The sequence below is a fragment of the Rhinatrema bivittatum genome, chromosome 10, assembly GCF_901001135.1.
Source record: "Rhinatrema bivittatum chromosome 10, aRhiBiv1.1, whole genome shotgun sequence".
Classification (NCBI taxonomy): domain Eukaryota; kingdom Metazoa; phylum Chordata; class Amphibia; order Gymnophiona; family Rhinatrematidae; genus Rhinatrema; species Rhinatrema bivittatum.
The window spans coordinates 21087862-21113995 of record NC_042624.1 but is presented as its reverse complement, the minus strand read 5'-3'; the positions used below and the strand labels follow the sequence as shown (position 1 = coordinate 21113995).

The window sequence follows — 26134 nt, the reverse complement described above, 5'->3', positions numbered from 1 at the left end:
ACAAATTTGACTGTTCCCTGTACGTACCCGGATCAGTCCAGACTCCTGGGTTTTGCCCCCCCCCCCCCCCCCCTCTAGCAGATGGAGGCAGAAGTTTACCAACCAAAACTCCGCCTATAACTAGGCTGGTGCCACCTACAGTCTGGCAGTATTCTTCTGTCTCCTAGCAGGTGGAGGAGGTGCAAAACCTACAGTCTGTGCTGGATCCTAAGTTTTAGGTGGTAGATAGTGTCAAAAAAAAAAAAGTAGAGAGGAGGATTTAGGACATAGGCTAGGATAGGGACCGTGGAGGCTTGCCCGCTGGTCCTTACGTCCACCTCCCAGAAGGTTGCGAGGTCCTGAGGGGGCCATCCTTTCTGGTGCTGAGGCCGCTGATGTGTGGGGGAGCCCCATGTTCCAGTGCTCCATTACCGCTAGCGGGGACACCGGGGTGCCCGGTTTGCTCCTCCCGCCTGGACCCGGACCCGAGGGATCGGTAAAGTTTAAAAAAAAAAACAAAAAACTTTTTTGTGTTTGCTTATTTGTCTGGCTGTTCGTTATTGGGGAGGTCTGGGCGCTGGTTCGCCACTTCGGGGGATCCTTCCCTGTCCGCCTTTACCTGTGTGCTCTCCCTCTCCCTTCCCTCATTGCGAGGCATGCCGCATCGGGCGGCGTGCCGGGCCTGCGGGTCCGCAGCGGGGTGGCTGTCAAGGGACAGCCTATGTTCCTCCTGCGTCTCTGGGGGTGAGGGGGGGTCGGTGATGCCTTCAGGGAGCCGGGGGGGTGAAGCAGTCTCGCGCCGAGGCCACGGCGAGTGGAGCGATGATCGGCGCCGGCCTGCCTCTGGGGCACTCGGGATCTGGCGCCATTTTGTCTTCTCTTCCGTCATTTTCGGCGGGAACGGCGGCCATTTTCCCTCCTCGGGGGTCCGAGTTTACTGCGGGGCTGGCGGATGGGGGGCAGGAAGATCCCCGTGTCTGTCCCCGCAGCGCAGGGTCTCCACGGGGGACACGTCTGCCTGGCTAGGGGGCTCCAATGATGGTGGGCCTTCTGACGGGGATGCTGAGGAAGTATCCTCGGACTCATCGTTTGGCTCACAGTTTGTCCTCCTCATGCACAGGGCCTTTAAGGCCCGGAGGCTAGCCCGAAAGAGGCCAAATGAGCCCGCGACTCCAGACTTGGGGTCTAGAGCGGGTAAGAGAGCGAAGTCCGTCTTAGGGCCACAGGGCCCGGCCAGTTCCTGACCTCTGCATGCCCCGGCGGTCAGGGGTGATCCGGACTCCAGTACAGAGTCAGATGAGCCGGAGGGGCACACAGGAAATCCGGACGCTCCGTCCCAGCCTCCGAGGGGGGTCGATGGGGACGGAGATCAGGGGGCCACTGGTTCCCGAGTGTCCCACGGGGCAGAGGGGGATGACCTGAAGGTAATCAGATTGTTCAGAAAGGAAGAGCTGGGGCCCCTTATCCCAGAGATTCTGGGCAAATTGGCGATTCAGTTACCGCAGGAGGAGTCCCGGCTCGGAGCCACGGACCCAGTCGTCTTGGGACTTTGGGGTCCTCCTTCAGCCTTCCCCTTACATTTTTCGGCCTCGGATCTGATTTTTAAGGAATGGGATACACCTGATTTAGGGCTGAAGGTGGCAAAGGCTATTATCCTCTGCCAGAGGACACCCTGGAAATGTTACGTATGCCAAAGATAGATTGGCAGTGGCAGTAGTCACAAAGAAGACAACTATTCCGGTCACCGGGGGCACAGCGCTCAAGGACTTACAGGATAGGAAGTTAGAGGTTCAGCTCAAGAGGATATTAGAGGTCTCGGCGTTAGGTATACGCGCGGCCATTTGCAGTAATTTTTCCTTACGAGCGGGCCTTCGTTGGGCGCAACAGCTTCTGGCCAATGAGTCTTTGTCGCCGGAGGAGACACGTCAGGCGGGGCGCTTGGAAGCGGTCATTGCCTATAGTGTGGACGCCTTTTATGACCCGCTTTGTACTTCGGCCAGGACAATGGTGTCCGCAGTGGCAGCGCATCGTCTGCTGTGGCTATGTCATTGGGCGGCGGATGTGACTTCTAAGGCTCACTTGGGTTCGTTGCCCTTTAAGGGCAGACTGTTATTTGGTAAGGAGTTAGAAGATCTGATTGAGTCCTTGGATGAGAATAAGGTTCATCGTTTTCCTGAAGATAGGCCAAGGTCCAGGGGCGGTGCGGCTTCTCGTTCTCGGTTTCGAGGCGGGCGTCATTCTAGAACCTCTCGGGGCTCGGCGTCTTCCTTTCGGCACAGCGCAAACCGGCAACAAGCTTATTCGCAGTCCTTTTGGGGGCCGGGAGCCGGTCAGAGTGTGCAGGGGGGTAAACCTGCACAATGATGTGCGGCCGGTCCGCTCCTTGGTACCCAGAATCGGCGGACGGTTGAGTCGGTTTTACGAGGAGTGGGCCAGGATCACGTCAGATCAGTGGGTTCTGGAGGTGATAAGGCACGGTTACGGGTTAGATTTTTTACACTGGCCGCGCCAGTGCTTCCTGATGTCGCCCTGCAGTTTCTCCGAAAAGCGTCAGGCGGTAAGGACGACCCTGGGGCGGCTTCGAGATCTTGGGGCGATCGTGCCGGTGCCACCCTCCGAACTCCGCAGGGGCCGTTATTCCATTTACCTCGTAGTGCCAAAGAAGGAAGGAACCTTTCGTCCTATCCGCGACCTAAAAAGTGTCAACAAATGCCTGCGAGTTCGGTTTCGGATGGAAACACTGCGGTCGGTGATCGCTTCCGTGCGGCAGGGGGAGTTCCTGGCCTCCCTGGACCTCACAGAAGTGTATCTACACATAGGCATACGGACAGAGCACCAGCAGTTTCTCCGGTTCGCAGTGCTGGGGCAGCATTTTCAGTTTCAGTCGCTTCCTTTCGGCCTGGCAACGGCGCCCCGAACTTTCACCAAAATCATGGTAGTGGTAGCGGCCCAACTGCGACGGGAAGGGTTGTTGGTACACCCCTACCTGTACGATTGGTTGATTCGAGCCAAATCAGAGGTCCTATGTCAGGCGGCGATTCAACGAGTGCTCCAGTTGTTGCGGTCTTTCGGTTGGATAGTAAATGTAGCCAAGAGTCATCTGGTACCGTCGCAGTCTCTGGAGTTTTTGGGTGCATTGTTCGACACCCGCCAGGGCACGGTGTCTCTCACACAGGAGCGCATGTTCAAGTTGCAGAGACAGGTGCGGAAATTGTTGTCCAAGCCGTTTCCCATCGTCTGGGACTATTTACAGGTGTTGGGATCGATGACCTCCACACTGGAATTGGTTCCTTGGGTGTTCGCACATATGCGGCCCTTACAGTCAGCGTTGCTTTCCCGTTGGAACCCAGTGTCGGAGGACTTTCGTCTGCCATTACCTCTGACTCAACCAGGGACAGCATGGATTGGTGGTTGTCGCCGGCCAACTTGAGTCGAGGAGTTCCACTGGAGATCCTGTCGTGGACAGTGGTCACCACGGATGCCAGTCTTTACGGTTGGGGAGCGGTCTGCCTGCACAGGTCGGTGCAGGGTCAATGGTCCCCACAGGAGGCGTCTTGGTCCATAAATCGCCTGAGACCAGGGCGGTCCGACTGGCTCTGTTGGAGTTCCTCCCGCTCATCCGAGGTCAGTCGGTCAGGATCTTGTCGGACAACACGACCACTGTGGCTTACATCAATCATCAGGGGGGGAGCCAGGAGTCAGCCCGTAGCGGCCGAAGCTCGACCACTGATTGAATGGGCCGAAAAACATCTGCGCAGCTTGGCAGCCTCCCACATAGCCGGGGTGGAGAATGTTCACGCGGACTTTCTCAGCCGCAATTGGCTGGATCCCGGAGAGTGGGAGCTAGCGGAAGACGCGTTTCAGCTCATTTGTGCTCGGTAGGGCACTCCCGCAGTCGACCTCATGGCAACCTTCAAGAATGCGAAAGCTCCTCGATTTTTTGCCCGGCGCCGAGAAATGGCGGCAGAGGGCGTGGAAGCTCTGGCGGTACTGTGGCCGACAGATGTGTTGCTCTATGTCTTCCCTCCGTGGCCGCTCATAGGTTGGGTGATACGACGCATCGAGGCGCACCCGTCGAACGTAGTTCTGGTCGCTCCCGAGTGGCCGAGACGCCCGTGGTTCGCGGATCTTCTGAATCTAGTGGTGGAGAAACCTCTACGATTTCCGCTTCTCCCAGACTTGCTGCATCAGGGGCCCGTCTGTTTCGACCAGGTAGATCACTTCTCTCTAGCGGCATGGCTTTTGAGAGGCAGCGTTTGAGGGCCAAGGGTTATGCGGAGGCGGTAGTGACCACTCTGCTGAAGTCGCAGAAGGTTTCTACGTCATTTTCTTATATGAGAGTCTGGAGGGTCTTTGACTCCTGGTTTTTGGATCGTGACGTGGTTCCTACCCGGGCGGCCGTGTCGGATATCCTTCTTTTCCTGCAAGAGGGCTTGGCTAAGGGCCTGTCGTGTAGTTCGTTGCAGGTACAGGTAGCGGCGCTAGGTTAGTTACGCGGAAAACGTCAAGGTGTACCGCTGGCTGCACACCCGGATGTAGTGCGGTTTCTTAGGGAAGCGAAGTGCCTACATCTGCCGTTTAGGCATCCATATCCGTCCTGGAATTTGAACATAGTCTTGAAGGCTTTGTGTGCAGCCCCCTTTGAGCCTCTTCGCAAGGTCACCTTAAAGGATTTAACTCTGAAGGTAGTATTCTTGGTGGCTATTGTTTTGGCACGGCGGATTTCCGAGCTGCAGGTGTTGTCGTGCCGTGAGCCCTTCTTGAGAATTTCAGAGTCGGGGGTGTCTTTGCGTACGGTTCCTTCTTTTTTACCTAAGGTGGTTTCTTCCTTTCACGTGAACCAGACGATTGAACTACCATCGTTTGGACAGGTGGAGGAGTCGGATCCTTTGGCTAAGGATCTCCGGAAATTGGATGTGCGGCGTGCGCTCTTACGCTATCTGGAAGTGACCAATGCGTTTCGGGTGTCCGATCATCTGTTCGTTCTGTGGAGTGGCCCCAGAAGAGGTAATGCTGCTTCTAAGACTACTATTGCTCATTGGCTGAAGGAGGCAATCAGTTCGGCGTACCTCGTGCAGGGTCGGTCTCGGCCTTTGGGGTCATTCTACTCTGTCTCAATCCACATACTGGGATGAATGTCATCATATTTCTGCAGAGGAAATTTGTAGGGCAGCGACCTGGAAGTCTCTACATTTATTTATTTATTTTATTTAAGGGTTTTTTATATACCGAGGCACGTTTGCAAAACATCACCTCGGTTCACAATGTAACATAACTTAGCAACAAGCTTTATAATACATACCTTTGCTAGACATTATCGTCTGGATATCAAGGCTCCGGGTCATACGGAATTTGGAGAAGGTGTGCTCAGAACGGGCCTCTCCGGTTCCCACCCCAAGTAAGGTAAGCTCTGGTACATCCCAGGAGTCTGGACTGATCCGGGTACGTACAGGGAAAAGAAAATTAGGTTCTTACCTCTGATAATTTTTGTTCCTGTAGTACCACGGATCAGTCCAGAGTCCCGCCCTGTGGTGTTGCTGATACCGGGGAGGCAGTGGGGTGTGAGTGTGAGCTTGTGTTTTTCAGCCAGAATGTGATGCTACAGTTTTCGATATCTCTGGTTCAGTTCCCAGTTGGGAGGTTGTGAACAGGTATCACGGTTGGTTTGTTTAGAGTTAGTTTGAAGTATTTGATTGTTTATCCTGCTTTGACATTACGTAATACTGCCAGACTGTAGGTGGCACCAGCCTAGTTATAGGCGGAGTTTGGTTGGTAAACTTCTGTCTCCATCTGCTAGAGGGGGGGGGGGGCAAAACTCAGGAGTCTGGACTGATCCGTGGTCCTACAGGAACGAAAATTATCAGAGGTAAGAACCTAATTTTCTTTTACATAACTTGTGTATGTACAATTATTCTGGTCCAGTACAGTTTTCATGTGCTCAGAAATACTATTAAAGTCTTCTGCTTAATACTAGCAGAAAACATTTTAAGGGACACAACACTTCCTCTTGAGCACTCTTCATGCCAGCCTCATATCTTCCCCTGCAGAAACTAGGCCAGACTGTGCTGTGTGTGTGTTCCAGGTGTGCTGTAATGCAACCCGCGTATTTGTTCAGAGAGAGATCCTGGATGACTTCACAGAAGAAGTGGTGAAACGGACCAAGAAGATCAAAATTGGAGACCCTCTGCTGGAGGACACCCGCATGGGGCCCCTCATCAACAAGCCACATCTGGAGAAAGTGATGGGCTTTATTCAAAAGGCCAAAGAGCAGGTGAGAGGGGCACAACTCCCCTTTCTGGAGACATTTGTTACTGTCTTTGCAGGAGCTCTTCCTGAGAAGGAAATATGCATCATGATATGCAGCACAAAAGGTTCAAGGTCATTGGAAGAGTTATAGGGGGCTGGGGTGTGTGACTGGATGCTATAAATGAGAACAATATAATGCAGCCCTTTCACTGCCTGGAGTTTGTTAGCAAGAAATTCAGAAGGGGAGGGGCAGAGAGAAGCTGCTTCTGTTACCAGTCTGGTCCCAAATAACTTACTATTAAGGATTGAACCCTGTCTCCAGATGACTGAACTTTTCTCTGCATGTATCCTGTATTAAGATACTCAGACCGATGAGTCATGCACTGGCTGCCATGCACAGTATTGCAACGTGATTGGACGCGCGCCCATAATTCCCGATGCAAAACGGGAATTAGTGCATCCAAAACGCACATCCAATCGAGCACGTAGCTAATAGCACTCATCACATGTAAAGTACATGAAGATGAGGCTATTAGCTAATCCCCGTGATACAAAAAATTTCTTACATGGCCAATACGCCCTTGCAACGCAGCAAATTTTACACCAGCCCGTGGCAGGCATAAAGGTCTGCCATGCTCAAGGCCTCATTGTAAAAACCCCAAATTCCTGCTTTCTGTGATCCCTTCTACTAGTGTCATCACAATACTAAGTAGAAGGGACCATAGAAAGTGGAATCAGTTTAAAAAAAACAAAACAAAAAACATTCTGGGCACACAATATAGACCCACAATATACTCGGTCCAGGCTGTATATATTGTAGGGATATATTGTGCTGGGAGAAAACGGGCACTTTATTGAGCATCCATTTCCTAACTCACACTGACAGACACCTTTCCTGGGCGCCCAATGTCAGAGGCGCTAGGGATGCACTGTTTCCCTTAGCGCTTCCTTTTTATTGCGGCAGCTAATTTAAATATTATATTGGGTGCCCGGGAGAGGTGGATCAGCGCATGTTTGGAGAGCAGGTGCTCGATCGAGAGCGCCTATTTTATGAGCGCCGATATTGCATCAGCCTGACAGTGAGTTGCAGTTCGGATGTAGTAGGCTTATTTACAAATGCAAATCCAGCTGATGAGATGTTTATGGTGTTGACAGTACTTATATATAGCACTGCAAGCTCTCCAGTGCCGAAGAGTTTTCTAATGAGATGATTGTTCCTTCTTACTGGGGGATGACCCTGGGTTCTGTGCTCATGTTTACTGTCTGGCCCCTGCTGAGCCTGGTAGGGAGCAGTAGCCAAAGGGGCTTAAAGCATAAGTGCACTGCTAAGGAGAGCATACAACATAGAGTTGTAGTGGTGGAGAGGGAAGAGTTACTGATTTATTAGTTACAGAAATCACATTTCCTAGCGTGTAGCAGATGGACTCAGGACCAATGGGTATAGTGTGCTCCTGATAGAAGTTGGAGACTGAGTCAGATTTCAAGCTGACGTCAGCACCAGTACATATACCCATGCAGGAAGCTCTGCTCTTCAGTATTTCTCTGTCTCCATAGCAGTTCGGGACTCTATACATGCTTGCCAGCGTTATTCAAACCAAAGAAGAAAGAAAATTCCAAACAAAGAAGAAATCTTACCTCTCCAGACGAGCCCCGCTCTCTTGCGGTGATACCTAAGGGTCCCTCCCCCAGTTGAGAATTCCTGAGGTGATTTCAGAGATCCCTCAGAGGTAGGCCTTGGTCCGGTAGCTGGTTCCCGGCGAGGACTTAGCCCCCGGCAACGGGAACGGCTGAGAGGCAGTGGATGCAATACCGAGCGCAGCGGTGAAGGTACTTTTCCCTCTCCCCCTGCAGCTGGAGACCGGGAAACGCCGAGACAAGGTAAGGTAGAAAACTTTCTCTAATTCTCCGGTCTCCGAGGCTCGGATAGCCGCACAGATCACCAGCCGGAGTCTGTACCATCGGGTTGATTAGCCCAGTCCGGGCGAGACCCCGATCTGATACGAGGGCCCTCCCATGTGGAGACCCTCCTGGGTGGTTGCCATCTTGTTCGCGTGGTCGCCATCACCATTTCCCCTTGATCGCTGCTCTGTCCGCCTAACTGAACCATGCGCACAGAGATGAGCCGGGTGCACAAATCACTTGTGCACACAAGGGTGCATGCATAGGTGCCGTATGCACAAGTTAAGGCAGTGTGCCCAGCGGCGCGCGCATCTCTGCGAGCACGCATTCCAGCCTACTTGCACCTGGAGCGCATAACTAAGCCTCCCAGCGCGCACATTAAACGCACAGACCGGGGTTTCAATGACCACGCGCACAAAACATGGCACCACCGGCCAAGAAAACCAAGGCACAAGCCCCTCTGCCCAGCCTGCCACATAAGAGCTGCGCAGCACGAGGAGGCCACTGCCCTGTGTCTACAGTGCGAGGAGGCCCAGTGAGAACCAGGACAAGGCCCTCCCCAGCCAGTACAGGAATCCGGATCCACCGATAGTACACCAGACCTCTCTATCCCCAACACGACCCTCCCTCAAACGGGGCCCCCGGGGAATGCGGCGGTTTTCAATCTAGACCCAGGATCCTTCTCCTGGGTAGAATTCTTTAAGGGTCTACACACCTTTGTCCACATGCAACCGCCACCGATGACACAGACACATCCTCCACCAGAGGACCCTAGCCTCCCAGGGCCCTCTAGACCTCCCAGAGACATCCCCCACCCCAGCCAAAAGCCTCACCATAGGGGACACGGACACCTCAGATGAGGATCAAGACTCCCTGGAGGAAGGGGTAATCCCTCCAGGAACGGAACCTTACCGAACAATGAGGCGTTTCCTCTCCAAAGACAAGCTATCAGATCTCTTGTCTCTCAGCTTGAAGGAGCTCGCCATCCCAGGCACAAGTGCCACAAGGGAACAGAAGACGAACCCTCTCCTAGAAGGGCTCCGTCAGGCCTCCCACCATTTCCCTTTGCTGCAAGCCATACAACAACTGATCGACTTGGAATGGGATGCTCCGAAGGCCAGTTTCAAAGGTGGGTGGGCTCTGGAAGCCCTATACCCACTGGAACCCTCAGCCAAAGATCTCTTGGTGTTCCCCAAAGAGGATACCATGGTCTGCGCGGTCACAAAGCACACTACCATTCCAGTCGAGGGAGGAGCGGCACTCAAGGATGCCCAGGACAGACAACAGGAATCCATCCTTAAACAATCATTCGACGTATCAGCTGTGTCACTGCAGATTGCGACCTGATGTGCCATGGTGATACGTGCCATCTTATCAATGAACCAGGAACGCTGCCACGCTCGTTGAAGCACTAGAACCAGCAATATCCTTCCTCACGGACGCGACCTCCGACCTGGTGCGCACCTCAGTCAGGGGCGTCTCATCCATAGTGGCAGCCAGAAGGCAAATCTGGCTCCAAAGCTGGTCAGCCGACAATACTTCCAAGACAAAACTCACGAGAATGCCCTTTAAAGGAGCCCTTCTGTTCGGAAGCGAAATGTAGAAGTTAGCTGACAAATGGGGTGAATCTCCAGTACCTCAGCTACCAGAGGATAAGAATAAAAGAAGCCAACACCCCTCTCCCCGATTACCTAAGGGCAGAGGATCACAGCGTTTTAGACCCTACAAGAGCACATATCAAGCACCTCTCCCCACAGGCAGGGGCCAGTCCTTTCGGAACAAACACACCAAAAGGGCAGCCGACTCTGGCACAGGCCAAAGGCCGCATCCCACAATGAGAATCAGCCAATCCATCCACAGGAGGAAGCCATAGGGGGGCAGGCTTGCCCTATTCTACCAAAGATGAGTCGAGATAACAACGGACAAGTGGGTCCTAACCATCATCCTAGAGGGATATTACCTGGACTTCTACAACATCCCTCCGGACAAGTTCGTGAAATCGCCTTGCCATGCACCCTCCAAGGGGATGGCAGTGGGAAACCACATTGGCCAAATTGTTCGCCCTAAAGGCCATAACGCCGGTGCCCATGCAACAGCAAAATACTGGGCACTATTCCATCTATTTTATCGTCCCCAAGAAAGAGGGAACATTCCGGCACATACTGGACCTCAAGTTGATCAACCACTACCTGAGGGTACCACACTTTCACATAGAAACCCTGCGCTCGGTCATAAGGGCGATAGAGCCGGGAGAATTCCTTACATCCCTAGAGTGTCAGAAGCCTACCTGCACATCCCAGTCCATCACGAGCATCAACACTTTCTACACTTCACGATCCTGGACCACCACTACCAGTTCCGGGCACTACCCTTCGGGCTAGCCACAGCCCCTCTGACGTTCACCAAAATCATGGTTGTAGTGGCGGCGACACTGAGGAAATCCTCGTACATCCATATCTGGACGATTGGCTGATCAGGGCAAAATCTCCAGAGGAAAGTCATCAGGTGACCACCAGAGTCAAGACTTTACTGGAGAATCTCGGGTGGGTCGTCTGCAGCCCTCCCAATCTCTAGAATACCTGGGAAGTCCGGTTTGACACCAGACAAGACAAGGTCACTTTTCCTCCTACAAGGAGAAGAAAGCTGATGAACCAATTGCGAAACCTACTAAGAAGTCTCCGCCACAAAGTATGGGACTACCTCCAAGTCCTCGGCCTCATGACATCAGCCCTGGAAGTGGTCTCATGGGCAAGAGCTCACATGTGACTGCTACAGCGCTCCCTACTGTCATGATGGAACCCGACGTCCCAGGACTACTCCGTTCGCCTCCAACTCTCGGAGGATGCGTGGAAACAGCTCCAATGGTGGCTAAAAGAAGACCATCTGAGCAAGGGAGTAAGGCTATCCCCACCGACTTGGATCTTGCTCACCATGGACGCGAGTCTACGAGGGTGGGGAGCCCACTGCCAGGAACTGACCGACCAGGGGCAATGGAACAAGGAAGAGTTGGGATGGAACATAAACAGACTGGAAACCCAGGCGGTCAGACTAGCCTGCCTACGGTTCAGTCACAGACTCCGGGGCAAATCTGTCAGTCATTTCGGACAACACCACAACAGTTGCCTACATGAACTGCCAGGGAGGAACCAGAAGCCAACAGGTGTCCCTGGAAATAGATCCCCTAATGGCGTGGGAGGAATCAAACCTACAAGGGATCTCAGCCGCCTACATCGCGGGAAAAGACAACATCACTGCGGACTACCTCAGCAGAGAAAGTCTAGACCTAGGGGAATGGATGCTGTCGACCACAGCCTTCCAGTTGATAGTAAACCGCTGGGGAACACCAGCCATGGATCTCCTGGCAACCCGGTCCAACGCCCGAGTTCCCAACTTCTTCAGTCGCAGACGAGAACCACAATCCCAAGGGATCGATGCCCTCGTCCAGACCTGGCCACAGGAAGACCTGCTATACCCCCCCCCCCCCCCCCCGGTGGCCACTACTGGGCGGGATATCCGCCAAATAGAACACCACAGGGGATTAGTACTTCTAGTGGCCCTGGACTGGCCAAGAAGGCCGTGGTACGCAGACATGCGAAGACTCTTGACGGGGAGCACTCTACCTCCCCACCAGGATCTGCTGCAACAAGGCCCGATCCTCCACGAAGACCCAACTCGATTCTCTTACGGTCTGGCCATTAAGAGGACACGCCTGAAGAAGAGCGGATACTTGAGGGCGGTGATTGACAACTTGCTCCGAGCCCACAAGTTCTCCACATTGCTAACCTACATACGAATATGGAGAATATTCGAAGCCTGGTGTGAAGACCATGACATCCTTCCGCGGACAGTGAAAATTCACAAGATCCTGGAATTCCTGCAGGATGGCTTACAGAAGGGGTTGTCCCTCAACTGCATCAAGGCCTGCTTCGGAACCAAAGTGGAAGGCATCAGCCTAGCATTTCATCCGAACGTCTCCCACTTCCTGAGAGGGGTCAAGCAGATCAGACTACCCTTAAAGTGGCTGGTACCCCTATGGCACTTCAATCTAGTACTAGACTTCCTAGCGGGAGCCTCCTTCAGACCTATCCGCGGTCTGTCCCTATAACTCCTAACCTTGAAGACTGCATTTCTAGTGGCAATATGTTCGGCCCGTCGCATCTCCGAACTTCAAGCACTATCCTGTCAGGAACCATTCCTCAGATTCACACTGGGATCCATACAGCTATGCACTGTCCCCTCCTCCCTTCCAAAGGTGGTTTCTCACTTCCATCTAAACCATCTTGCTGCCATCTCTAGACGAGCATAAGGGCTCGGAAGAATCTCGCTGTCTTCACCATCTTAACGTCAGCAGACTCCTAGTCCGATACCTGGAAAGGTCGTAATCCGTACAAAAGACCGACCACCTATTCGTCCTCTACAGTGGGAAGAAACAACAGGAAGCGGCCTCCCGGGCAACCATAGCCCGCTGGATCAAAGAAGTAATCAAGGCGGCCTACGTAGAGGCAGGCAAGCCTCCACCGCTACAAGTCAAGGCCCATTCCACTAGAGCCCAGGCAGTGTCCTGGGCGGAAACCAAGATTCTGTCACCCACTGAGATCTGTCGGTTGGCGACATGGTCATCCATTCACACTTTCTCCAGGTCCTACCGCCTGGATGTTCAGGCTCGGGAGGACACAGCATTCGCAAGGGCAGTACTTAGTGGACCACGGGCAGCCTCCCGCTCGATTCGCGAGTAGCTTTTGTACATCCCATTGGTCGTGAGTCCATCTGCTACACGCTAAGAAATGGAGAAATTTCTTACCTGATAATTTTGTTTTCCTTAGTGAAGGCTGCTGCATACACGAAAACCTCAGATGACAATTCCTGAGATCTAGATAAGCATGGGTAAGCCTCGCTTCCCTTCAGCTAGGACACCCATAGTTACCGGGTGTCGACGTTTCTCAGTTGAGGACACTGGCGGGCTCCAGCTATAGTCCACATCAACCGGTTCAAGTTAATCAAGTTATTCAAGTTAAGCAAAGTTAACCAAGCTAATCAAATTATCCAGACACAAATATATCCACAATTGCTTTTCGAGGAGAATACTGAAGAGCAGAGCTTCCTGCACGGGTATATCTACTGGTGCTGTTGTCAGATTGAAATCTGACTCTGTCTCCAACTGCTATCAGGAGCACACTATACCCTTTGGTCCTGAGTCTATCTGTCTACACTAAGGAAAACGAAATTATCAGGTAAGTAATTTCTCCATTACTTGCTCTTACAGCAATAGAAATACATTGAATCGCTTTCCTAATGAATAGGCCTTTACTCTGTGGAAAAAGGAAGTGAAAATGGGATTCATTATGTAAATACAGATTAATACCTCGATTGCATGTTGGTAGTGTTAGAAAATGTAATATTTTTATTTATTATTTTGTGGTGTATTCTTGTCTAGGGAGTGAAGGTCCTGTGTGGTGGGGAACTATACAAACCTGGTGATCCCAAATTAAGAGATGGCTTTTACATGTCCCCCTGCATCCTAGGTAAGAAAACTCAACTCTTCCCAGGAACCAGCCTAAGTTTTCCCATTTTATTTTCAATGTAATAGCAGATATAGGCTGAGTACAAGAATATATGAGTCAATCAAATTCTGCCGTTATTGGGACTTAAAGGTTTAGTTTTAGTCACCAGTTAAAAAAAAATATTTAAATGTTAAAAAAGGTAGAATGAGATGCTAGTAAACTAATACCAGTCCATAAGGGTTTATCTATGTGGAAAGATTGTCCAGCTGGGACTGTTTATAGTAGGAAAAAGACAGGCTATTTAATTATATCCCTCAAACATAGCAAAGGACTCTACAGGGGTCTCATGCTTTTTTCTTTAACCAAAACAGCTACAAGCAGAACAAGGGGCATACTCTACAATCAAAGAATACTAAACACAGAAATGTGATAGCAGTAAAAGACCATATGATTCATCTTGTCTGCCAATCCACATGAAGTTCTTAGCGTGACAATCTCTTCCACTTCCTCAGAGATCCCCTGTGCTTATCCTTTGCTTTCTTGAATTCAGATACTGTCCTTGTCTCCACCATCTTCACCAGGACGCTGTTCCAAGCATCCTCCACCCTTTCTGTTAAGAAATATTTCCTTAGATAACTCCTGAATCTTCATCTCATGGCCCTTCATTCCAGAGTTCTTGAAAGGCTGTCTCCAATACATTGATACTTTGGAGGTATTTAAATAGCCTGTCTTCTATTTATTTATTTATTACGTTTATAGCCCGCACGGTCCAAGGTACTCAATGGGTTACATATCTCCCCTATCCTAATTTTTGTCTAGAGCATAGGTTCCCAAACCTGTCCTGGGGAACTCCCAGTCAATCAGGTTTTCAAGTTATCCATAATTAATATGCATGAGATAAAATTTGCATGCTGTGGAGGCAGTGCATTCAAATTTTATCCCATGCATATTCACTGTAGATATCCGGAAAACCTGACTGGCTAGGGTTCCTCCAGTACAGGTTTGGGAATTACTACTTTAGAGTAGTGATTCTCAACCTTTTTTCGGCCGGGACACACCTGACAGATGGTTCTCACATGTGTGACACTGAACATGTGACCGTCATGGGGCAAAATTTAAATATATATTCTGCATCCTCAGGAACCCCCTTGACCCCCAACAATGGATGCAGAGCAGAACTAGGGCATTACCCGTACAACTCACCATACAAAAAAAAATATTCTGGTTCTGATGACATCTCAGTAAAAGTAAAACAAACTCCCTTTACTGGCAGGCACAATACCCCTCCTTATGAAAAGAAAGTAATTTACTACTAATGCATGTCCTATTGAGAAAACACAACAAATAAGATTGATACAAATGCCTACATGCTAGTAAAATACCTCACCTCAGTCACACACCCAGAACTGACCTTCACCAAGTACAGAAAGACCACAAATTATAAATATTTTATTTGTTATTTGTTATAATATGTTATTTGTTGCTTCTTGTTCCTTATCCACTTGTTAATTGTAAACCGACATGATGCAATATTTATTGTGAATGCCGGTATAGAAAAACTTAAAATAAATAAATAAATAAATAAATAAATATGGAGACAAACTGGAATGGAAAACCAAAAAAGCCACTCTGTATGCAGTGCACACCTGGAGAAATGGAAAGAGAAATATAGCACTTAACATAATAATGCACACAAACTAATCCGCACAAAGTTAAACTTGATTTATAAGAGCACCCAGGAGGCTGTATGGCGCTTTATGTAGGGGATGGCATAGAGTCCAACAGGATAAACATCCTGCATGAGACTAAATGCACAATCAAATCTTTATGGGTAGAAATCCCTTGTGTTTTGGGGAAGACTATAGTGATAGGAGTATATTACCGCCCACCTGGTCAAGATGGTGAGACGGACAGTGAAATGCTAAGAAAAAATTAGGGAAGCGAACCAAATTGGTAGTGCAGTAATAATGGGAGATTTCAATTACCCCAGTATTGACTGAGTAAATGTATCATTGGGACATGCTAGAGAGATAAAGTTCCTGGATGGAATAAATGACAGCTTTATGGAGCAATTGGTTCAGGAACAGACGAGAGAGGGAGCCATTTTAGATCTAATTCTCAGTGGAGCACAAGATTTGGTGAGAGAAGTAATGGTGGTGGGGCCACTTGGCAATAGTGATCATAATATGATCAAATTTGAATTAATGGGGGACAGTAAGCAAATCCATGGCTCTCGTGCTAAACTTTCAAAAGGGAAACTTTCATAAAATGAGAAAACTAGTTAGAAAAAACTGAAAGGAGCAGCTACAAGGGTAAAAAGTGTGCAAGAGGCATGGTCTTTAACTTTGTTAAAAAAAAAAACCCAAACCATCCTAGAAGCACAGTCCACATGTATTCCACACATTAAGAAAGGTGGAAAGAAGGCAAAACGATCACCGGCATGGTTAAAAGGGGAGGTGAAAGAAGCTATTTTAGCCAAAAGATATTCATTCAAAAATTGTAAGAAGGATCCAACAGAAGAAAATAGGATAATGCATAAGCGTTGGCAAGTTAAATGTAAGACATTGATAAGACAGGCTAAGAGAGAATTTGAAAAGAATTTGGCCGTAGAGGCAAAAACTCACAGTAAAAACTTTTTAAAATATATCAGAAACAGAAAGCCTGTGAGGGAGTCAGTTGGACTGTTAGATGATCAAGGGGTTAAAGGGGCAATTAGAGAAGATAAGGCCATCGCGGAAAGATTAAATGATTTTTTTTGCTTCAGTGTTTACTGAAGAGGATGTTGGGGAGATACCATATCAGAGAAGGTTTTCATGGGTGATGATTCAGATGGACTGAACCAATCACAGTGAACCTAGAAGATGTGTTGGCCTGATTTACAAACTGAAGAGTAGTAAATCATCTGGACCGAATAGTATACACCCCAGGGTTCTGAAGGAACTCAAAAATGAAATTTCAGACCTATTAGTAAAAATTTGTAACCTATCATTAAAACCATCCATTGTACCTGAAGACTGGAGGCTGACAAATGTAACCCCAATATAAAGGGCTCCAGGGGCGATCCGGGAAACTACAGACTTCAGTGCCAGGAAAAATAGTGGGAAGTGTTCTAAATATCAAAATTACAGAACATATAGAAAGATATGGTTTAATGGAACAAAGTCAGCATGGCTTTACCCAAAGCAGGTCTTCCCTCACAAATCTGCTTCACTTTTTTGAAGGAGTTATTTCCTAGTGTGTAGCAGATGGACTCAGGACCAATGGGTATAGTGTGCTCCTGATAGCAGTTGGAGACAGAATCAGATTTCAATCTGACGTCAGCCCTAGTACATATACCCCTGCAGGAAGCTCTGTTCTTCAGTATTTCTCCGTCTCCAAAGCAGTTTGGGATTCTATCCACGCTTGCACAGCATTAGAGTATTCTAACCAAAGAAATCTAAAACAAAGAAGAAATCTTACCTCTACAGACGAGCCCCGCTCTCCTGCGGTGATACCTACGAGTCCCTCCCCCAGTCAAGAATTCCTGAGGTGATTTCCGCGATCCCTCAGAGGGTAGGCCTCGGTCCGGCAGCCGGTTCCCGGCGTGGACTTAGCCCCTGGCAACAGGTGCGGCTGAGAGGCAGCGGGTGCAACTTCGTGCGCGGCGGTGAAGGTACTTTTTCGTGGCGTGTAGCCAGATGGACTCAGAACAAATGGGATAGTATCCGCGTGCTAGCAGTTGGAGACGGATCTGACGTCAGCACGGGGTATATATATCCCCACAGGAAGCGTAGCAACTTAGTAATTTCCGTCTCCAAAGCAGTTTGGAGAGCCTGCACGCTTGCTAAGCGTGTTTTCCAAATCTACTTTTTCTTTTCTACTTCTACTTACTAAAACTTCTACAGCATCGAGCCCCGCACTCCTTCGGTGATACCCTAAGGTCCCTCCCCCAGTAGAGTTTCCCGGAGTGATTTCCGGAATCCTCGGAGGTTTAAGTCCTCGGTCTGGTGGCCGAATCGCGGCAGAGACACAGTCCCCGGGCGAGGTTCGGGTGAGGCTTACGAGGCGCCTCGGTCCCGGCGTGGACGAGGCAGCAGGTGCATATCCTCAAACGCGGTGGTGAAGGTATTTGTTCCCCTCCCCCGCAGCCGGAGACCGCCCGGGTTCCAGCCAGGAAGCGTCGAGGATCAGGTAAGGTGTACGGCTTTTACTTCTGGTCTCCGAGGACTCGAGGATCAGCGGTGTGGCACGCCGTGGAGGGCGCCATTTTGTGGCCTTGTTCAGGTATTGTGCGCCCGAGATAGGCGCAGATCTATGACTAAGCGCTTATTGCTGAGCGCATACTGAACTGTATTGAGCGTGTATTGCTAACCGCTTATTGCTGAGCGCATACTGAACTGTATTGAGCGTGTATTGCTAAAACCGCTGAGCGCATACTGAACTGTATTGAGCGTGTGTTGCTAACCGCTTATTGCTGAGCGCATACTGAACTGTATTGAGCGTGTGTTGCTAACCGCTTATTGCTGAGCGCATACTGAACTGTATTGAGCGTGTGTTGCTAACCGCTTATTGCTGAGCGCATATTGAATACCATTGAGCGTGTATTGCTAAACGCTTATTGCTGAGAGCATATGGCATACCATTGAGCGTGTCTTACTGTCCGCATATTGCTGAGCGCCTATGGCATATCATTGAGCGCATATTGCTGCCGCATATTATTGTTGTACGCCTGTTGTATTAAGCGCATATTGCTGCCGCATATTCTTATTGTGCGCCTGTTGGATTAAGCGCATATTGCTGCCGCATATTCTTATTGTGCGCCTGTTGGATTAAGCGCATATTGCTGCCGCATATTATTATTGTGCGCCTGTTGGATTAAGCGCATATTGCTGCCGCATATTATTATTGTGCGCCTGTTGTGCTACACACATATTGCTGCCGCATATTATTAAGCGCCTGTTGTGCTAAGCGCATATTGCTGCCACTTCTTCTATTGTGCGCCTGTTGTACTAAGCGCATATTGCTGCCGCATATTATTCAATGGAACAGAACGCCTCAGCGTCTTCAGCGGGGGTACCTCCTGCCTCCGGCATTAAAGCCCTCGGCCTCTGCTCTGCATGCCAGCTTCGAGCCACGCACAGTGAAGAGCCAGACTCCCTATGTGCCCAATGTGAGGAGGCCGTGGGACCCTCGGGCCAGGACCAGTCTCAGCCAAGATTTGCTGATAGTTCCCCAGGGGCTACCCCAGATTTAGCGGTCAGTCTCGACCAATCAGGAATCCCGGGGGATCTGGTACCCCGGCGGTTGGAGGCTGCTTCAATTTCCTGGGTGGATCTCTTTAAGGGGATTCATGCCTTTGTGCAGATGCAAACGGCTTCCCGTCCAGGCCCTGCGGTTCCAGTTGTTCCCGTTGTCCCTGCGGTTTCTACGGTCCCTGCGGTGCCGTCGACTGCGGCTGCCGCTGCAGTGGCGGCTCCAGCAGATCCTGTTCCTGGACCATCCCGCCCTTATCGTGAGCAAGACCTCCCGCCGCTGGACAGTCCAGATCAGTCAGACCAGGAGGTTTCACCGGACGTGTCTGAATTCCCGGACGAGGGGGACCTTCCCCCAGGGATTGAGCCATATAGAACCATGAGGCGGTTCTTCCCTAAGGAAGATCTCTCGGACCTGGTGTCTCAGTGCCTGGCGGAGTTGGATATTCCAGGTCCCAGCGCCACAGTGTCCTCTGCGCAGAACCCCCTGCTGGAAGGTCTTCGTCCTACAGCCCGCCATTTTCCATTCTTGCAAGCAGCACAGCAATTGATCGATTTAGAATGGGCTGCGCCGGCGGCCGTATTCAAAGGGGGTCGGGCCCTGACGGGCATGTACCCACTGGCACCGGCTATCCAGGAACTGCTGGCGTGTCCTCAGGTGGACGCCTTGATTAGCGCTGTGGTCAAGCGCACTACCATTCCAGTTGAAGGGGGGGCGGCCCTCAAGGAGCCTCATGACCGGCGACTGGACACCATTCTGAAACAGACCTTTGAGGTGGCAGCTCTATCTTTGCGGATCGCAACCTGTTGCACAGTGGTGACGCGTGCCTGTTTGTCACAGGTCAGGAACAACGCTCCAGCTGCAGACATGGAGTCCGCTCTCTCGTTCCTCATGGATGCTGCATCAGACCTAGTCCGAACAACAGCCAAGGGGATCTCATCCTCCGTAGCTGCCAGGAGGCAGCTCTGGATTCGGAAATGGTCAGCTGATGTGCCTTCCAAAACACGCCTCACCAGATTGCCCTTTAAGGGCTCTTTCCTGTTTGGCAGCGACCTTGATAAACTGGCCAGCACATGGGGCGCTTCTCCACTACCTCGACTGCCGGAAGATCGGGTCAGAAGGAACCAGCGTGCCTTTCCAAGGACCTCCAGGGCTAGAAGCTCTCAGCGCTTCATTCCCTACAGGAGTCGCTACCAGGCACCTCGTCCTCAGGCCAGGAACCAGACCTTTCGGACCAAGCAGCGCAAGAGGGGAGCAGGCCCGGGCTCCGGTCCCGGCCTCGCCTCACAATGAGAATCCGCCGATCCATCCGGGGGACGGAGCCATAGGGGGCAGGTTAACCCTCTTCTACCCCAGATGGGTCGAGATTACGTCGGACCAGTGGGTCCTCACCATCATCCGAGAGGGGTATTATCTGGACTTTCATCATCTCCCTCCGGACAAGTTTGTGGAGTCTTCCTGTCCCACACACAAGAAGGCAGCATTGGAAGCTACCCTGGCGAGACTCCTGTCCTTGAAGGCCATTATCCCAGTACCTGCCTGGGAAGTGAATTCTGGACACTATTCCATTTATTTTATGGTTCCCAAGAAAGGGGGCACCTTTCGGCCCGTACTGGACCTCAAGTCGGTCAATCGATATTTACGGGTCCCGAGGTTTCACATGGAAACTCTGCGGTCCGTCAAGACCGCAGTACAGCCGGGAGAATTCCTCATGGCGTTGGACCTGTCAGAAGCCTACCTGCATATCCCGATCCATCCGGATCATCAGCGCTACCTACGCTTCAAGGTTCTAGGACGCCACTTCCAGTTCCGGGCTCTGCCCTTCGGGTTGGCCACGTCCCCGCGGACCTTCACCAAGGTGGTCGTAGTGGTAGCAGCGGCACTCAGGCGGGAAGGAATTCTGGTCCATCCCTACCTAGACGACTGGCTGATCAGGGCGAAATCTCGAGAGGAGAGCCATCGGACAACCGACAGAGTGATCGCCCTTCTGGAAAGCTTGGGCTGGGTAATCAACCTCAGCAAGAGTTGCCTGCAGCCTTCCCAGTCCCTGGAATACCTGGGAGTACAGTTCGACACCCGGGCAGACACAGTCAGTCTCACTGCCAAGAAAAAGTTGAAACTTCAGCAGTGTATTCAGTACTTGATGGGAGCCAGTCGGCCCCTAGCTTGGGATTATCTGCAGGTTCTCGGTCTCATGGCATCCACCCTGGAAGTGGTACCTTGGGCAAGGGCCCATATGAGACCTCTACAGCACTCCCTGCTCTCTCGCTGGAGCCCCCGGTTATGGAACTACTCCACGCACCTACCTCTGCCGGCCAGAATACGGACCCAGTTACGGTGGTGGTTGCAGTCCAACCACATGAGCAGGGGGTCGAAAATGTCTTCACCCACTCTGCTCACCACAGATGCCAGCCTGAGCGGCTGGGGAGCACACTGCGAAGAACTCGCCGCACAAGGGCGGTGGAACAGAGAAGAGTCAGCATGGAACATCAACCGTCTAGAGGCCCGGGCAGTCCGATTGGCATGCCTTCGATTTGCTCACAGACTGAAGAACAGAGCAGTCAGAGTGATGTCCGACAACGCCACCACGGTGGCATACATCAACCGTCAGGGCGGAACCAGAAGCCGACAAGTATCTCTGGAGATCGCCCCACTGATGGTTTGGGCAGAGGCGAATCTTCAGGACATCTCCGCCGTCCACATTGCCGGGAAGGACAACACCACGGCAGACTTCCTCAGCAGAGAACGTCTAAATCCGGGAGAGTGGCAGCTGTCGCCCACAGCCTTCCAGATGATTGTGGATCACTGGGGGATTCCGGACATGGATTTACTGGCGGACAAGTTCAATGCTCAAGTACCCAGATACTTCAGCCGCAAGCGCGACCCGTTCTCACACGGAATCGATGCCCTGGTTCAGCCATGGCCTCCAGGGACTCTGCTATACGCCTTTCCTCTGTGGCCTCTGCTGGGCGCCATCATCCACAAGATTCAGAAACACCGGGGCCTAGTTCTTGTGGCACCAGACTGGCCGAGAAGACCCTGGTACGCGGACATGAGAAGACTACTGGCAGGGGAGCCTCTTCCCCTGCCTCCTCTCCGGGACCTTCTACGTCAAGGTCCCATCCTTCACGAGGATCCAGCTCAATTCTCTCTTACGGTCTGGCCATTGAGAGGGCTAGACTAAAGAAAAGAGGTTACTCGGAGCCCGTGATAGATACACTCCTCCGAGCTCACAAGTTTTCCACATCCCTCACCTACGTAAGGATCTGGAGAGTATTCGAAGCATGGTGCGACACTCATGGCACCAATCCACATGCGACCACAATCCCTATTGTGTTGGATTTCCTGCAAGATGGACTTCAGAAGGGTCTCTCCCTCAGCTCCATCAAGGTTCAGGTGGCTGCGCTGTCTTGCTACGGTCCCAAGAGGGATGGCAAGACCATTGCCAAGCACCCAGATGTTTCTCGTTTCCTGAAAGGAGTCAAGCATATTCGTCCGCCACTGAAGTGGCCTGTGCCCTTATGGAACCTCAACCTTGTTTTGGATTTCCTCGCGGGATCCACCTTCAGACCCCTTCGGGGCCTGTCTCTCCATTCTCTAACCTTGAAACTGGTGTTCTTGCTGGCTGTATGTTCGGCACGCCGCATCTCAGAGCTACAAGCATTGTCTTGCCGTGATCCCTTTTTGAGAATCACTCCTGAAGTTATCCATCTTCGGACTGTTCCCTCCTTTCTACCTAAGGTGGTTTCACAGTTTCATCTTAACCAAACCATATCCTTGCCTACCACAGTGGGTTTGCAGAAATCTGAGGAAGGGCGTTTATTACGCCATCTCGACATTGGCAGATTGCTGCCCAGATATCTGGACATGACACAAGAAGTTCGACGGACGGACCATCTGTTCGTCCTGCATAGCGGGAAACGACAAGGTGAAGCGGCCTCTCGGCCTACCATCACCCGCTGGATTAAAGAAGTTATCAGAGCAGCTTATGTAGAGGCTGGGAAGTCTCCGCCTCTACAAGTCAAGGCTCATTCTACCAGAGCACAAGCGGCATCTTGGGCAGAATCCAGGATGCTGTCGCCTGCAGAAATCTGTAAATCGGCGACGTGGTCCTCCCTCCATACCTTTTCCAGGTTCTACCGTCTGGATGTCCAGGCCAGAGAGGACTCAGCTTTTGCGAGGGCGGTACTACATGGGCCTCAGGCAGCCTCCCGCCCAGGCTGGGAGTAAAGCTTTTGTACATCCCATTTGTTCTGAGTCCATCTGGCTACACGCCAGGAAATGTTGAGATTACTACCTGATAATCTCCTTTTCCTTAGTGTAGACAGATGGACTCAGCATCCCGCCCAGCTGCCTGCGTACATGGGTTTCACCGATTTCAAGGTAAGCTATGTCATCTGTTTCCATAAGAGCGTACACTCTACCAGGTGTCAACGCCTTCCGGTTGGGAATGCTGGCGGTCTCCAGCTACTATCAATCGGTCAGGGGAATCCTGTTTCACTTTTCACTGAGCGTCAGTACACACATCCATAACAGCTTTTGCAAGGAAGATTACTAAGTTGCTACGCTTCCTGTGGGGATATTTATACCCCGTGCTGACGTCAGATCCGTCTCCAACTGCTAGCACGCGGATACTATCCCATTTGTTCTGAGTCCTACACTAAGGAAAAGGAGATTATCAGGTAGTAATCTCAACATTCCCTCTCCCCCTGCAGCCAGAGACCGCCTTGGACGAAACCAGGAAATGCTGAGACAAGGTAAGGTAGAAAACTTCTTAAAGGTCTCCGGTCTCAGAGGCTCGAATAATCGCACAGATCGCCAGCCGGCGTCAGTGCTACTGGGTTGATCAGCCCTATCCAGGCAGACCCCGGTCCGATACAAGGGCCCTCCCACGTGGAGACCCTCCAAGGTGGTCGCCATATTGCTCACGTGGTCGCCGTCGCCATTTTCACTTGATCACCGCCCTGTCCGCCGATTCGATCTGTGCGCACAGAGGCGAGCCATACGCACAAAATTAGTTATGCGTGCGTCGATGTGCGCACAAGTGCTGTGCACACAGCGACGCGCACAAGGGCGCTGGGCGCACAGGCACACACTCAACGGTGCCGGGCGCATAAGTAAACCCCGTGCGCACAGCGGTGCGCACAACTTCGGCACACCCGGAGCGCATAACTCAGTCTCCGGGCGTATGCTTGAACGCACAAACCGGAGTTTTCTGCAAGCCTATGCTCACTAACTATGGCACCACCGGACAAGAAGCTCAAGGCCTCTGCCCAGCATGCCACATTAGAGCTGCACAACACGAAGAGGCCACAGCCCAGTGCAAGGAGGCTCTGGGTGAACCAGGCCAAGGTTCTCTCCAGCCGGCACTGGGATCCGGATCCACCGACAGTACACCGGATCTGGCTAACCCCAGCAAGAGCCTCCCTCAAAGGGGGCTCCCCGGGGATGCAGCGCCTCTCAGTTCAGATCCAGCATCTTTCTCCTGGGTAGAATTCTTCAAAGGCCTACATACCTTTGTCCACATGCAACCGGCGCCCCCGATGACACAACCACAGCCTCCCCCAGAGGACCCTAACACCCTGGGACCCTCTAAACCAAGAGAAGTGCCCCTCCCGCCTCAAAGCCCCAACATAGGGACCCAAGACACCTCGGACGAGGATCAAGACTCCCTGGAGGAAGGGGAAATCCCTCCAGGAACGGAACCTTACAGAACCACGAGGCGGTTCTTCCCCCAAAGATGAACTATCAGATCTCGTGGCTCACAGCTTGAAAGAGCTCGCTATCCCAGGCATGAGTGTCACAGGGGAACCGAAGACGAACCCTTTCCTCGAGGGACTCCATCAGGCCTCCCGCCATTTCCCTTTGCTGCAAGCCATTCAACAGCTGATTGACCTGGAAATGGGAGGCTCCGGAGGCCACGTTCAAGGGGGGACGGACCCTGGCATCCCTATACCCCCTGGACCCCGCTGCCAAAGTGGATGCCATGGTCTGCGCGGTCTCAAAGCGCACTACCATCCCAGTCAAGGGAGGAGCGGCAGTCAAGGATGCCCAGGACAGACGTCTGGAATCTCAAATAGTCATTTGATGTATCAGCTCTATGACTACAGATCGCGGGCTGCTGTGCCGTGGTGACACGCGCCTGCTTATCAAAGACCAGGAATGCCACCACACCCGTCACACCACACGGTGCGCACCAGGTCAGAGGTCACATTCCTCACGGATGTGACCTCTGACTTGGTGCGCACCGCAGCCAGAGGCATTTTATCTGTTGTGGCAGCCAGAAGGCAACTCTGGATCCGAAGCTGGTCAGCCGACGTGACGTCCATGACGAGACTCACGAGACGAGACCATGAGAATGCCTTTTAAGGGAACCCTCCTGTTCGGAAGCGAACTGGAAAAGTTAGCCGGCAAATGGGACAAATCCCCAGTACCATGGCTACCGGAGGACAAGAACAAGAGAAGCCAGCACTCCCCCCCCCCCCCCCCCCCCCCCCCCCGAATATCTAAGGGCAGGGGATCACAGCGCTTCAAATCGTACAAAAGTACATATCAAGCATCTCGCCCCGCAGACAGGGGCCAGTCCTTTCGGAACAAACACAGCAAAAAAGGAGCCAGCGGGGGTCCAGGCCCCAGCCACACCCCGCAATGAAGATCAGCCGACCCATCCACAGCAAGAAGCCATAGGGGGTAGTCTTGCCCTATTCTACCAACGATGGGTCAAGATAAATTCAGACAAGTTGGTCCTAACCATTATTCGAGAGGGATATTATCTGGACTTCCACAACATTCCTCCGGACAAATTTGTGAAATCCCCCTGCCACGACCCTTCCAAGAGGACGGCAGTGGAAACCACACTGACCAAATTGCTCGACTTAAAAGGCCATAACGCCGGTGCCCATGCATCAGCAAAATACTGGGTACTGTTCTATTTTATCGTTCTCAAGAAAGAGGGTACATTCCGGCCCATCCTGGACCTCAAGTCTGTCAACCGCCAACTGAGGGTACCTCGCTTTCGCATGGAAAACCTACGCTCTGTCATAAGGGCGATACAGCCAGGAGAATTTCTCACATCCCTGGATCTGTCAGAAGCCTACTTGCACATCCCGGTCCATCACGAGCATCAGCGTTTTTTACGCTTCGCGATCCTGAACAACCACTACCAGTTCCGGGCACTACCCTTCGGGCTAGCCACAGCACCCCGAACATTCATCAAAATCATTGTTGTAGTGGTGGCGACACTGAGGAAAGAAGGAATCCTCGTACACCAATATCTG

At 51.6% G+C, this 26134-nt stretch overlaps 1 protein-coding gene across 3 annotated transcripts in view; it reads left to right on the top strand.

Moving 5' to 3' along the window:
* The window catches only part of ALDH9A1 (aldehyde dehydrogenase 9 family member A1), a 339496-nt gene that overhangs the window by 206449 nt on the left and 106913 nt on the right, over nt 1-26134 (top strand). For all 3 annotated transcript variants that reach the window (XM_029618255.1, XM_029618257.1, XM_029618256.1), the window contains exons 8-9: nt 6062-6250; nt 13559-13646. In XM_029618255.1, coding sequence (XP_029474115.1) covers nt 6062-6250; nt 13559-13646 — 277 coding nt within the window. The remainder of the gene's footprint in view (nt 1-6061; nt 6251-13558; nt 13647-26134) is intronic.